The 12,000-nt window shown below is 51.7% G+C and overlaps 1 protein-coding gene across 1 annotated transcript; it reads right to left on the reverse strand.

Moving 5' to 3' along the window:
• Positions 1–223: 223 nt before the first annotated feature.
• On the reverse strand, positions 224–11,287 carry TCP10L (t-complex 10 like). The gene is made up of 9 exons (XM_044924590.1): positions 11,223–11,287; positions 10,727–10,772; positions 9,894–10,172; positions 8,073–8,186; positions 6,700–6,858; positions 5,338–5,446; positions 3,764–3,867; positions 1,613–1,714; positions 224–334 (listed from the first exon to the last, which is right to left on the reverse strand). The coding sequence occupies exons 1-9, from the start codon at positions 11,285–11,287 to the stop codon at positions 224–226; spliced, it is 1,089 nt and encodes a 362-aa protein (XP_044780525.1).
• Between the last annotated feature and the right edge of the window lie 713 nt (positions 11,288–12,000).

Genomic DNA, 12,000 nt, shown 5'->3' on the forward strand with positions numbered 1-12,000 from the left:
AATCCCGAGCTTCCCATTGACTTGAGCATCTCAAGAGCACCCAGTAGGCAGAAGAGCACCCCCAATGAAAGCCTGGCACCTGCCCATTTTCTAGCTTCATCCTTGAGCCCCTGAGGAAGAGGGTGACGATGAACAGAAACTTTCCTAATAACCGGGTGGGGGTTGATTTTTTAAGACCAGCGTGTAGCTGTGCACACCCGTCTGGAGTCTGGTGGGCTCTCCGTCACGTCCCAATTGGAACATCGTGGGTGGTGGTCTTGTCAGCACGTACATCCTTCTCGGTGCCTTTTGAGAAAGTGTCCATTTTACAACTGTTGCTGAGTGCCTGTTCCCCCTTGATGGAAACACAAGGGTTCTGAGATGGAAAATTACTTAAAGGCTCACTACTGCGGTTTCATGATCTTTCCTTCTGTTCAGAATTGTTATAAGCCTACTGCCACCATAGACACCAACCGTGACATTTCTGTGAATAAGTCTCACTAAACTCATCAGCGCCAAATCAGCCTGGATTTGGTTATGAGTAAAAAATGATATGATTTGCCTTACAAATATCTGTTTTCCTTAAGGCCATGTTATGTAAACGTGCCTCGATTATCAAATTATTAAGTATCAGTCTAGATAAAATCCCCAGGAGGAGGGCATCGCAATCCACTCCAGTATTCTTGCCTGGAGAATTCCATGGACAGAGGAGCTTGGAAGGCTACAGTCCATAGGGTTGCAAAGAATCAGACACGACTGATCAACTGAGTGCGCGCACATGCGCGCGTGCGCACGCGCGCACGCGCGCGCGCACACACACACACACACACACACTAGCTAATTCGTAGTCATTGAGTTTGGTAAATTTGGAAATCCTAGGCCATGTAAATAGAGTAATTACTCTTTAAAAATTTTCCTACATTAAACAAAAAAAGAAAAAAATAATAACGTTTAAATGAACTCAGGCTGTTACGGCAAGTAGCATTCCCTCCTCTTCATTCTTGCAAAGGTTTTATCTGTTTATAAGAATGTATGTCTGTGCGTGTGTGTGTGTGTTAGTCGCTCAGTCGTGTCCAACTCTTTGCAGCCCCATGGACTGCAGCTGGCCAGTCTCCTCTGTCCATGGGGTTTCCCAGGCAAGAATACTGGAGTGGGTAGCCATTCCCTTCTCCAGGGGATCTTCCTGATCCTAAAGAGCGTAGGTCCATCTTCACCTAGGCCAGAGGTAATTCAACAGGCAAGAATGAGGACGATTCTGAGCTTGCCACAGGCCAAAACACTGTCAGCTGAATACGGATCTGGGCAATCATTTGGGCATCAGTGAATATTTATGAGATATTATGGTTCTTACGGGATGTCTGGGTCTGCAGCTGTGGCCATACTGTTCCACCCGCTTCCTGAGATCCCTGCCCCCCAACAACACCCACCCCCGCCCTCTACATGGACATGACCTTCAGGAACTGAGACTCTTCTCAAGGGTTGAAATGTGGAGCAAGGAGACACTCCAGGCAATATGAGACAAATCACGTTTAAATCCGTTTTGCTCTGGGAAGTGTGTGGCTTTGTTTAGTGGAAGCAGACTGTCAGCACAGGAGCTGGGCCCGGGAAGGCGGACAGCAGCACCACCACGTACCTTGTCCTTGGGGTGCTGGCCCTCCCCCTCCTCCTCCTGTTTCATCTTGGTGTCCTCATGCTGGGATGCATCTGGGGGCAACTCTGGTTCTACAGGAAGGTCCTGTGGAGAGAGCGTCACATTGTCTGAGGAGACCGTGGTTAGGACGCCTGCCACCGCACCTCACTGGCCCAGCTCCATGGCCCATCCAGGGCCGTGTTCTGGGCTTCTATGAAGGCGCACGCCCCCAGCGCCCCTGTTCTGGCCCAGGGTGGCCGAGGGACAGCATGGCAGGTAATGGCAAACCTCCAATGGAGACGTCGCCCCACACAGAGCTGCAGGGATCTTTCTGAGGCGTTGCAGTGAGCCCGTGAGGGAGGGCCCAAAGTCAAGTAAAAGCACCTTACTTATGACGTCAGAAAGGGAAGAACAGAATGTGGGCTGTTCTTGGGAGAAGGGAAGGGAAGTTATCTCTCACAGCTCCCTACTTCTACACCATGTTGCTACACCTGGGCTCCCCAGGTGGCTTAGACGGTAAAGAATCTGCCTGCAACACAGGAGGCATGGGTTCAATCCCTGGATCGGGAAGATCCCCTGGAGGAGGAAATGGCAACATACTCCAGTATTCTTGCCTGGAGAATTCCATGGAGAGGAGCCTGGGGGGCTATAGTCCAGAGGGTCACAAAGAGTCAGACATGACACAGATACTAAACAGCAACAGCAACTTTTACACCATAAATACGTTCAAGCCCGAATTTCCTTCCATGAAGAAAATTATAAATTCTTAAAGAGATGCGATTACCAGACCACCTGACCTGCCTCCTGAGAAATCTGTATGCAAGTCAAGAAGAAACAGTTAGAACTGGACATGTAATAAAAGACTGGTTCCAAATTGGGAAAGGAGTACGTCAAGGCTGTATATTGTCACCCTGATTATTTAACTCATATGCAGAGTACATCATGCGAAATGCCTGGCTGGATGAAGCACAAGCTAGAATCAAGATTGCTGGGAGAAATATCAATAACCTCAGATACGCAGATGACACCACCCTTATGGCAGAAAGTGAAGAGGAACTGAAGTACCTCTTGATGAAAGTGAAAGAGGAGAGTGAAAAAGCTGGCTTAAAGCTCAACATTCAAAAAACTAAGATTGTGGCATCCAGTCCCATCACTTCATGGCAAATAGGGGGGAAAGAGTGGCTGACTTTATTTTTTTGGGCTCCAAAATCACTGCAGATGGTGACTGCAGCCATGAAATTAAAAGACACCTAATCCTTGGAAGAAAAGTTATGACCAACCTAGACAGCATGTTAAAAAGCAGAGATATTACTTTACCAACAAAAGTCCATCTAGTTAAAGCTATGGTTTTTCCAGTAGTCATGTATGGATGTGAGAGTTGGACTGTAAAGAAACCTGAGTGCCAAATAATTGATGCTTTTGAACTGTGGTGCTGGAGAAGACTCTTGAGAGTCCCTTGGACTGCAAGGAGATCCAACCAGTCCATCCTAAAGAAAATCAATCCTGAATATTAATTGGAAGGACTGATGCTGAAGCTAAAACTCCAATACTTTGGCCACCTGATGTGAAGAACTGACTCACTGGAAAAGACCCTGATCTGGGAAAGATTGAAGGTGGGAGGAGAAGGGGACAGAGGATGAGATGGTTGGATGGCATCACTGACTCAATGGACATGACTGTGAGTAAACTCCAGGAGTTGGTGATGGACAGGGAGGTCTGGCATGCTGCAGTCCATAGGGTCACAAAGAGTTGGACACAACTGAACTACTGAACTGAATAATACTACTGATTCTTGTTTTAAATACAGTATATAATAAACAGATTGCTAGCTAGCAGTTGGAGGTAATTATGCTATATTTGCCTTTGATTTTTACTATTAATAGTTTTGGTTAAAAATTATAAGTAAAACTATTATAATATAAAGCTTCAATTTGAGAACTCAAGTGATAGAAAATTCTCTCTCTTATTTTGACAACGTGCTAAATGCATCCAAGTGAAAGCTAGGAAAAATGTTTCGACATATAGGCAAGGCTGCAGCCCCTCAGCAGGTAAGGGGGGCAGTATTTGGAATCACCATGGTTTTCTGTTCTCCCCATGAAGACAGAGGGGGCATCCCTGTCAGTGCTGGGGGCTGCACCCCCTCAATACACCCACCTGTGGCTCCTCGGAGATGCTTGGGGAGGAACACGTGGGCTCATCCGTCGGGACCAGGGCGGGGAGCCTGCTTGCATCACTCCTGGAGGGCGAGGAGCACGTGTCTGCAGAGCAAGCATGTGAGGCTGAGAGAACAGTGCACACACATCTCGAAACCACATTCTCTAGTTCACATAAACTGACGTGAACACGTTCTCTTTCCTTCATGAGATCAGTATGAAAACAGAGGGCCAGTTATACAGACACAGGGTCAACTGATCACGCAGGAAACATGAACCGCTTAAAGAATATGCTTGCCAAGTCGCTTCAGTCGTGTCCAACTCTGCGACCTTATGGACTGCTGCCCACCAGACTCCTCTGGCCGTGGGATCCTCCAGGCAAGAATACTGGAGTGGGTTATCATTTCCTCCTCCAGGGGATCTTCTCTACCCAGGGATCGAACCCGTGTCTCTTACCTCTCCTGCACTGGCAGGCAGATTCTTTATCACTAGCACCACCTGAGAAGCCCATTTAAAGAATATATTCACCCCTTTTCACGTATTAAGATGGTTCGGGTGATGGAATCCAAAGGCCTGTTCTCTGCCTTCGAGCTGCGAATGAGCCAGCAGGCAGATGGGTGTGAGGATAGAAGAGCCCGACCCCACGGTGGCAGGTCTGCTGGGCAGACGGGTCCTGGGGGTGAGCGCCACCTCAGTCCCAGGAGTCGGGGAGCGTGTCTCCAAGGAAGCACCACCCATCAGGGGAGACAGGGCTGGAGGTTGAGGCTGGGGTGGGGCGGGGCTGTCCCACTCAGTACATCAGGAGCAGGAAGCTCCAGCAGTAAACTGAGGTTGGGGGAGCAGGGTCCCCCAAGGGGGCGAGGGGCCACCGGCGTCGACCCTCGAGGGGATGAAGACCCAGCCTGGGCTGTGGGGAGACCCCGGGGTGGACCCAGAGGACCGGCGGGGGGAGGGGCGGGGGGCCACCAGGCAGGCAGACAGGTCCGTGTCCACCCAGGCCTAGGGCGGGCTCTGAGATGGCAAGGCTGGGGGTCCTGCTAGGAGGACTGGCGTGGGGGACAGGCAGCTAAGGGCGAGGGCCAGGTCTCTGGAAGCCACGCGTTCCTGATCGCCCTGCTGAGTTCACAGGGACCTCGGACACCCACAGCTCATGCTCGGCACAAAGGCGCCAACCCACATTGCCCCGGCTGGAGCAGAAGCAGGGTTTAGGGTGGCAGGTCCGCACGTGGGTCTGAAGTGACTTGGGAAGGGCTCCTTCCCTGACATGTCCAGAGCTCGGGGCTCTCTGGTCCTGCTGCCGGGACCCTGGAGGGGACGGTCCCATCTGGGTGGTGGACTGCCTGCCTCCAGGACCAGCTCTGGGTGTGCGGGGAGAGGGTGGATGTGCGGGGCAGACTGGCAGAAGGAGACCGGAGGAACTGGAGAAAGAGGGTCAGAGCACGGTGGATGACCTGCTGAGAACCACAGGCGCTCGCCCCGGGATCTTCAGGATAATAAAGCACTCACAGGATAACAAAAGCCAACGTCTGGGAGCAAGCAGCAAACAGGAGGAAAAGCGTGCTCGAGGAGGTTCACCTGGGTCATCCTTGGCTCCGTGGTCCTGGGGGGCGACCGCAAGAGCAGCTGGCGCTGGGGACCTCCTGCCGCTCCATTTCTGCAGACTTTGGGGTGATTGTTGGAGCACCTAGGGGCAAGGACGGGCACAGAGCCCGCAGGCCCGCTCAGCCACGCACCTCAGGGCCAGAAACGACGTCACAGAAAACCTCCTCTGCTGTCAGTGTTTTCAAACCCTCCGAGGCCTCCGCCAGCAGCCCTGAGCCCAGCACTGCAAAGACCCCTTTTTTTTTTTGGTCATATTTTTCTTGTTGCTGCTGTTGTTATTGAAGTAGAGTTGATGTGCAGTGTTGTGTTAATTTCAGGCACACAGCAAAGTGATGCAGTTAAGTACGTATATTCTTTTCCAGCCTCTTTTCACTTATAGGTTATTACAAAATATTGGGCAGAGCTCCCTAGGCTCTACAGCAGGTCCTTGGTCGTTACCCGTCTCATCTGCAGCAGTGTGTACATGTTACTCCGAGTTTATCCCTCTGCGCCCGTTTCCTCTTTGGTAAGAATAAGTTTGTTTTCTATGTCTGTGGGTCTATTTCTGTTTTGAGTGTTTATATCATATTTTAGATTCTACATATAAGTGATATCACCTGTATTTGCCTTTCTGCATCTGATTTTACTTAGTATGATACTCTCTGGTTATGTCCATGTTGCTGCACGTGGCCTTACTTCCCTTGCTCCATGGCTGAGCAACGCTCCGTTGTACATCTGTGCCACATCTTTATCCTTCCTCTGTTGACGGACCCTAGTTGGCTTCCGCGTCCTGGCTGTTGTAAACTGTGCTGCTATGAACACTGGGGTGCGTGTATCCTTTCAAATTACGACTTTCTGTGGATGTGCGCCCAGGAGTGGGAGTGCTGAGTCATGTGATGGTTCTATTTTTAGGGGCTATTTTTTTAAATGCGTTCTATCGAGGAATAGTTGATTTGTTATGTTTCTCAAGGTCTGCTATACAGGAAGTTCAGTTCAGTTCAGTCGCTCAGTCGTGTCTGACTCTGCGACCCCAAGAACTGCAGCACGCCAGGACTCCCTGTCCATCACCAACGCCCAGAGTTTACTCAAACTCATGTCCATTGAGTCAGTTATTCAAGGGGCTGTTTTTAGGTGCAGGAATATACAGAGCACAACAGAGAAAACGATAATCAACTCCATTCATTTACTTTTTTAGCATTAAAGTCAAATAATATTCATTAATATATGAAAATATAATTATTCTTAATAAATTTAAAATATTTAGAATGATAAATTGAGTATCCTTTTTAGACATAGTGGAATTTCATCTAAATCTAGATTTTCAGTGTATAAATTACCACTGCTCTCCAGTGTTACCTTTCCATCCTCAGACGGGGCTGGCTTTTCTTCAGAGGCTTGTTTCCTCCCACGAGGCTTTGCATGTCTGTCTTGAAGCCTTCTGGAAAGAGCTTTATCTCCATCTTCACATGGTATCGGTTTCCCTGAGTCAGTTTTCTCTGTCTCTCTGCTTATTAGCTGAAAACGAACGTGGGAGTACTTTTGCATTAATGGCAAGCATTATCCAAAAATATCAGCAAATACCTCATCTTGGCCATCACAGAAGCTAGTTTGTTATAGCCCTGTATTCACGTGCTACAAAGCAGAATTCTTGGTGTATCTCATCTCCCACTTGATAGCCCATGTTCACATGGAATTGAGGAAAGTTAGCATGGATTGTCTAAAAGAGGTTCGCTATCATGGCAAAACAAATTGCTCAAAACTGAATTTTAAAACATACAACATAAATTTTTTCTACCCTTTGCATTATTCAAAAATTGATAACCTGCAGGTCTGAGCACACCAATTCTTCACTTGCATGTGCATTGATTAAGGAATTATGTTGCACGCTCCTAATTAATTCAGTTCAATACAGAACATAAGAGAAAGCTTCGTCCCAAAGCAAACCAGCGACTCCACACAGCGCTGGAGCTTCGGACACTCCCCACCCCAACAACCCGAAAAAGATAGCTTTCCTACTTTTAATAAACACCTGGATTAGGAGATCCCAGACCCTCCTTCAAGGAATAAAATATTTTCTGCTCAGTAGAGGTATTGGGGCAGGAAGGCAGAACACGAGGTCATCCCCAGGAGTCCGGGGGCTTTTCAGCCCAAGGTACCCATTACCAGACACTGGCCTCCAGGTGTGAAGACACCTCAGGGCTGAAGTAGCAAACATGCTGCTAGTAAGACTGCCTAAAAAGGGGCTGCCCTTAGCCAGGAAAATGCCGCCGGGATCAAATAACATCCTGCAGGAGGCCCCCAGACAGCAGCGTGGACTGTGGTGGAGAGAGTCCAGGGCACGAGCCTCGAGGAGACACGATGGCTGCAGGTACATACGAGGACGAGCCAGACAGCGTCACGGCTGTGGCTACCCGGGCCCCGGCCCGACGAACCAGACAGCGCTGCGACTGTGGTTACCTGGGCCCCGGCCCGAGGCTGGATTAGTGGAGATAAAGCACGGACCCAGGTGTACGGCCCTCCTGCCCCTGCCCAGCTCCCTGCCAGGCCCTCTGCCCTTGGGGCCCCAGGGAGCCTGCAGCAAGGGAGGGGAACCCCTGCCTTTATCAGGAGGGATTTCCTCCAGGGAGGCAGGGTCCCCCTGGGACGCTGCGGGGACACGTGGGCCTGGGTCCCCAGCCTTCGCTTCCTTTCACAGACGACAAACCCGGGAGTCAGCTGGTGGAAGTCACCTTTCCTGAAGGCAGTCCTAGGAGCGCTGCGCTGTTACTTTGGCCAGCGTGTTTCGGCGTTATCCCTGTATCAGCTGGCAGAGGGGACATTTTCCCAAAAGCAGACTCTGACACCTAAGACAATTTATCACACAGAAAATTCAGGAAGCGTGGTCACATCTCCTGAGGTACAGTAACAGAGAGAAATGCACATTTAATCCATTCAACAGTAACTACAGTGTCCTGGGAAATACAGGGACGCCAGGTGGGGGCCCAGGGTGGGGTCCTCCCCTCGGTGTGTTGCAGGCTGTCCAGGAACACACGCCGCGCCCCAAACAAGGCGCCTCTGTGTGCCTTGCGGTGCTGTGTGACACGGCTCACTGTTTGAAAATACCCCGAGATCCCCAAGGCAACGAAACCAACACCTAATTTGTTTCCTTGCGCTGTGTCTTCAGCTGAGAAAGGATTCAAGAAGGAAGAAAACACGCCCCCGTTTCTAGCATCACTCACAGTTTATCTAAGCTCTGAATTGGGAGACCCGTAGCCTCCCAGCTTTGAAGCAAGCGGCCCGATCCCGCAGGTGGGAGGAGGCATTCTGAGTTACTCACCACTCAGCCCAGAGGCCAGCTGGGCTGGGAGGGGCGGAGGTACAGGGGGGTGGGCGGAGGCTGGTCCAGTGTGCTCGTGAGTGGTCACTGACCTTCTGATATTCTGTCCCTGAAGTCGTGTCTGCACACAGATACACCTGTGTGCACCTAAGGTGTGCAATTCACATGTGTGTCTGTTCCCTTCAGGTCAGGTCAGGCCTGCTTTGGAGGGCAGGCCCAGACCCTCTAAGTAACCCCATGACCCTGTGATGGGGACTGTGTACAGACCTAAGGGATGTTTGGAAGCCCGCCAAGCACAAGAGCTCAAAATGAGAGAGAGAGATGAGAGAGGGAAGCCCATCTGTCATATCAGAGATACCCTAAGTCCTTGGGCTTCCCTGGGGGCTCAGCTGGTAAAGAATCCACCTACAATGTGGGAGACCTGGGTTCGATTCCTGGGTTGGGAAGATCCCCTGGAGAAGGGAAAGGCTGCTCACTCATGTGTTCTGGCCTGGAGAATCCCATGGACTGTATAGTCCATGGGGTCACGCAGAGTCGGACACGACTGAGCGGCTTTCATTTTTCAGTTTCAGGTCCTTGAACTACAGACTCAGAAGCTCACACAGTGAGTGCGGACAAGAAGTGTTAGCGAGTCCCTTAATCCGCTAGAGCAAACCCCCAGTTGCATTTCGAGGGTGTTTGCATGGTTTCCTGCTGACTCCTGCACGCAGCTCGAATGGCCCAGTTCTCTAGATGCATATGGGGGACATGCCAACACAGACACAGAGTCCCGGCCACCCCACCATCTCTGCGGCCTGCGCTCGGCCTGGCCACCCACACGTGGAAGCCGGGCGCTGTGTGCAGGGAAGCAGGGAGAGCTCTTTCCCTTCTCTCCATTAAGTGGTCCCAGTGCTGGACAGAGCCCTGGGGCCCGTAGCCTGCTTCTGGAGTCAGCGAGCTGGTCTGAGTCTGGACTCTGGCTTCCCAGCCACGTGACTAACCCTGGGGTTAGACCGACCCACCTCAGGGGTCGTGACAGGGGTCAATGGGGGCAGAAAGCACAGATCGCCCCCCATAAACCCGGGCAGCACCCAACGTGCTTTTGCTTGATGTTAGCAGATGTCTTTGCAGACAGACGCTTGGGGCCCCCATGAACGCCCTGGCCACTCCCGACTGTAACTGGTTGCTCATGGTGTGTGGAGCTGACCAGAGGAGGCAAGCCCTCCCGCCTCCTGCAGGGGAAGTGCCACGGTCACCCAGCACCAAGCACACGGCTGTGTGGGTGATGCTCTGGGCTGGCAAACAGAGGCCCCGGTACCCGAGCCTCTGAGTGTCTTCTCACGTGCACCGAGCCCGCCGCGCTCCGCTTGGCCTCCAGGCGCCGCCGCTCCGAGGCCCTTAGCCCAGCCCGCAGCTCCAGGTTCTGCTTCACCAACGCGTCCACCTGGGCCCGGAGCTCACGGTGGGTGGCTGCCCAGCGGGCCTCCTGCTTCCTGAACTCCTCACGGAGCCCTGAGACCTCCTGCTGCAGCCGCTGCAACAGGAGAGAACAAGGACCGCTGTCAGGAGCTCGCAGCCGCTGGCCCGGACGCAGCCAGGAGACCTCCGTCCGTCTCCACCGAGTCACGTCCACGTGACACAAGCAGCTCAGGAGGCTGATCCTTCCTGTAAACACTGCTGGGGCAGAAGGAGGCTGAGAGGGCTCCTGCTTCTTCCCCCTCATCTTATCCCAAAGGGTCAGGACAGCCTGGACTGAAGAACGTGAGCGGTGAAGGGATTCAGACCCAGACTGTGACCTCGGCTGCCCCCCTTCCTTTCTGTGTGACCTCAGGCAAGGCACTTAACCTCTCTGGGCCTCAGCTTCTGCTCCTCTAAAATGATGATACAAAGTGACCTCAGGCCATTGCTTTGAGAGGGGAAGCCTATAGAACACTCAGTGCGGAGAATGAAAAACAGGGAATAGATGTTAGTTGTTGCTTTGCACTTCTTCACTCAGTTTCATCCAGCTTTCCATGTTAAAGTACAAAATAGACTTCCAAATTAGAAATATAAGGGGCTTCCCTGGCGGGCTGGTGGTTACGAATCCACCTTGCAGTGCAGCGGCTGCTGGATCAGTTCCTGGTCCAGGAAGACCCTACATGCCAGAGGGCAACTAAGCCTGTGCACCACAACCGCTGAGCCAGGGCCTAGAGCCCGTGAGTCACAACCGCTGAGCCAGGGCCTAGAGCCCGTGAGTCACAACCGCTGAGCCAGGGCCTAGAGCCCGTGAGTCACAACCGCTGAGCCAGGCCCTAGAGCCCGTGAGTCACAACCGCTGAGCCAGGGCCCTAGAGCCCGTGAGTCACAACCGCTGAGCCAGGCCCTAGAGCCCGTGAGTCACAACCGCTGAGCCAGGCCCTAGAGCCCGTGAGTCACAACCGCTGAGCCAGGGCCCTAGAGCCCGTGAGTCACAACCGCTGAGCCAGGCCCTAGAGCCCGTGAGTCACAACCGCTGAGCCAGGCCCTAGAGCCCGTGAGTCACAACCGCTGAGCCAGGCCCTAGAGCCCGTGAGTCACAACTGCTGAGCCCACGCGCCACAGATACCGAAGGCTGAGCACCCTCGGGCCTGTGCTCTGCAGCAAGGGAAGCCGTCGCCGTGAGAAGCCCATGGACCGCAACTAGAGAGGAGACCCCATTCATCACAGCTGGAGAAAGCCCGTGCACAGCAAGGAAGACCCAGCACAGCCAAAAATAAGAACAGACAAGGAAAGAAGTAAATGTGCTTTTTTTTTTTTTTTAATTTTATTTTATTTTTAAACTTTACATAACTGTATTAGTTTTGCCAAATATCAAAATGAATCCGCCACAGGTATACATGTGTTCCCCATCCTGAACCCTCCTCCCTCCTCCCTCCCCATTCCATCCCTCTGGGTCATCCCAGTGCACCAGCCCCAAGCATGTCCCAGTGCACCAGCCCCAAGCATCCAGTATCGTGCATCGAACCTGGACTGGCAACTCGTTTCATACATGATATTTTACATGTTTCAATGCCATTCTCCCAAATCTTCCCACCCTCTCCCTCTCTCACAGAGTCCATAAGACTGTTCTATACATCAGTGTCTCTTTTGCTGTCTCGTACACAGGGTTATTGTTGCCATCTTTCTAAATTCCATATATATGCGTTAGTATACTGTATTGGTGTTTGTCTTTCTGGCTTACTTCACTCTGTATAATAGGCTCCAGTTTCATCCACCTCATTAGAACTGATTCAAATGTATTCTTTTAATGGCTGAGTAATACTCCATTGTGTATATGTACCACAGCTTTCTTATCCATTCATCTGCTGATGGACATCTAGGTTGCTTCCATGTCCTGGCTATTA

This window comes from Bubalus bubalis, chromosome 10, assembly GCF_019923935.1.
Source record: "Bubalus bubalis isolate 160015118507 breed Murrah chromosome 10, NDDB_SH_1, whole genome shotgun sequence".
Taxonomy (NCBI): Eukaryota; Metazoa; Chordata; class Mammalia; order Artiodactyla; family Bovidae; genus Bubalus; species Bubalus bubalis.

Excerpts from the sequence above, each read along its gene's own strand:
- TCP10L (XM_044924590.1), bottom strand. The coding sequence starts at position 11,287 with ATGGGCTTCTCACGGCGACGGCTTCCCTTGCTGCAGAGCACAGGCCCG. Across the intron at positions 6,859-8,072 it reads TAGGACTGCCTTCAGGAAAG|CTAATAAGCAGAGAGACAGA; the intron begins GTGACTTCCACC and ends GTTCGTTTTCAG. Across the intron at positions 5,447-6,699 it reads CCCCGTCTGAGGATGGAAAG|GTGCTCCAACAATCACCCCA; the intron begins GTAACACTGGAG and ends CCTTGCCCCTAG.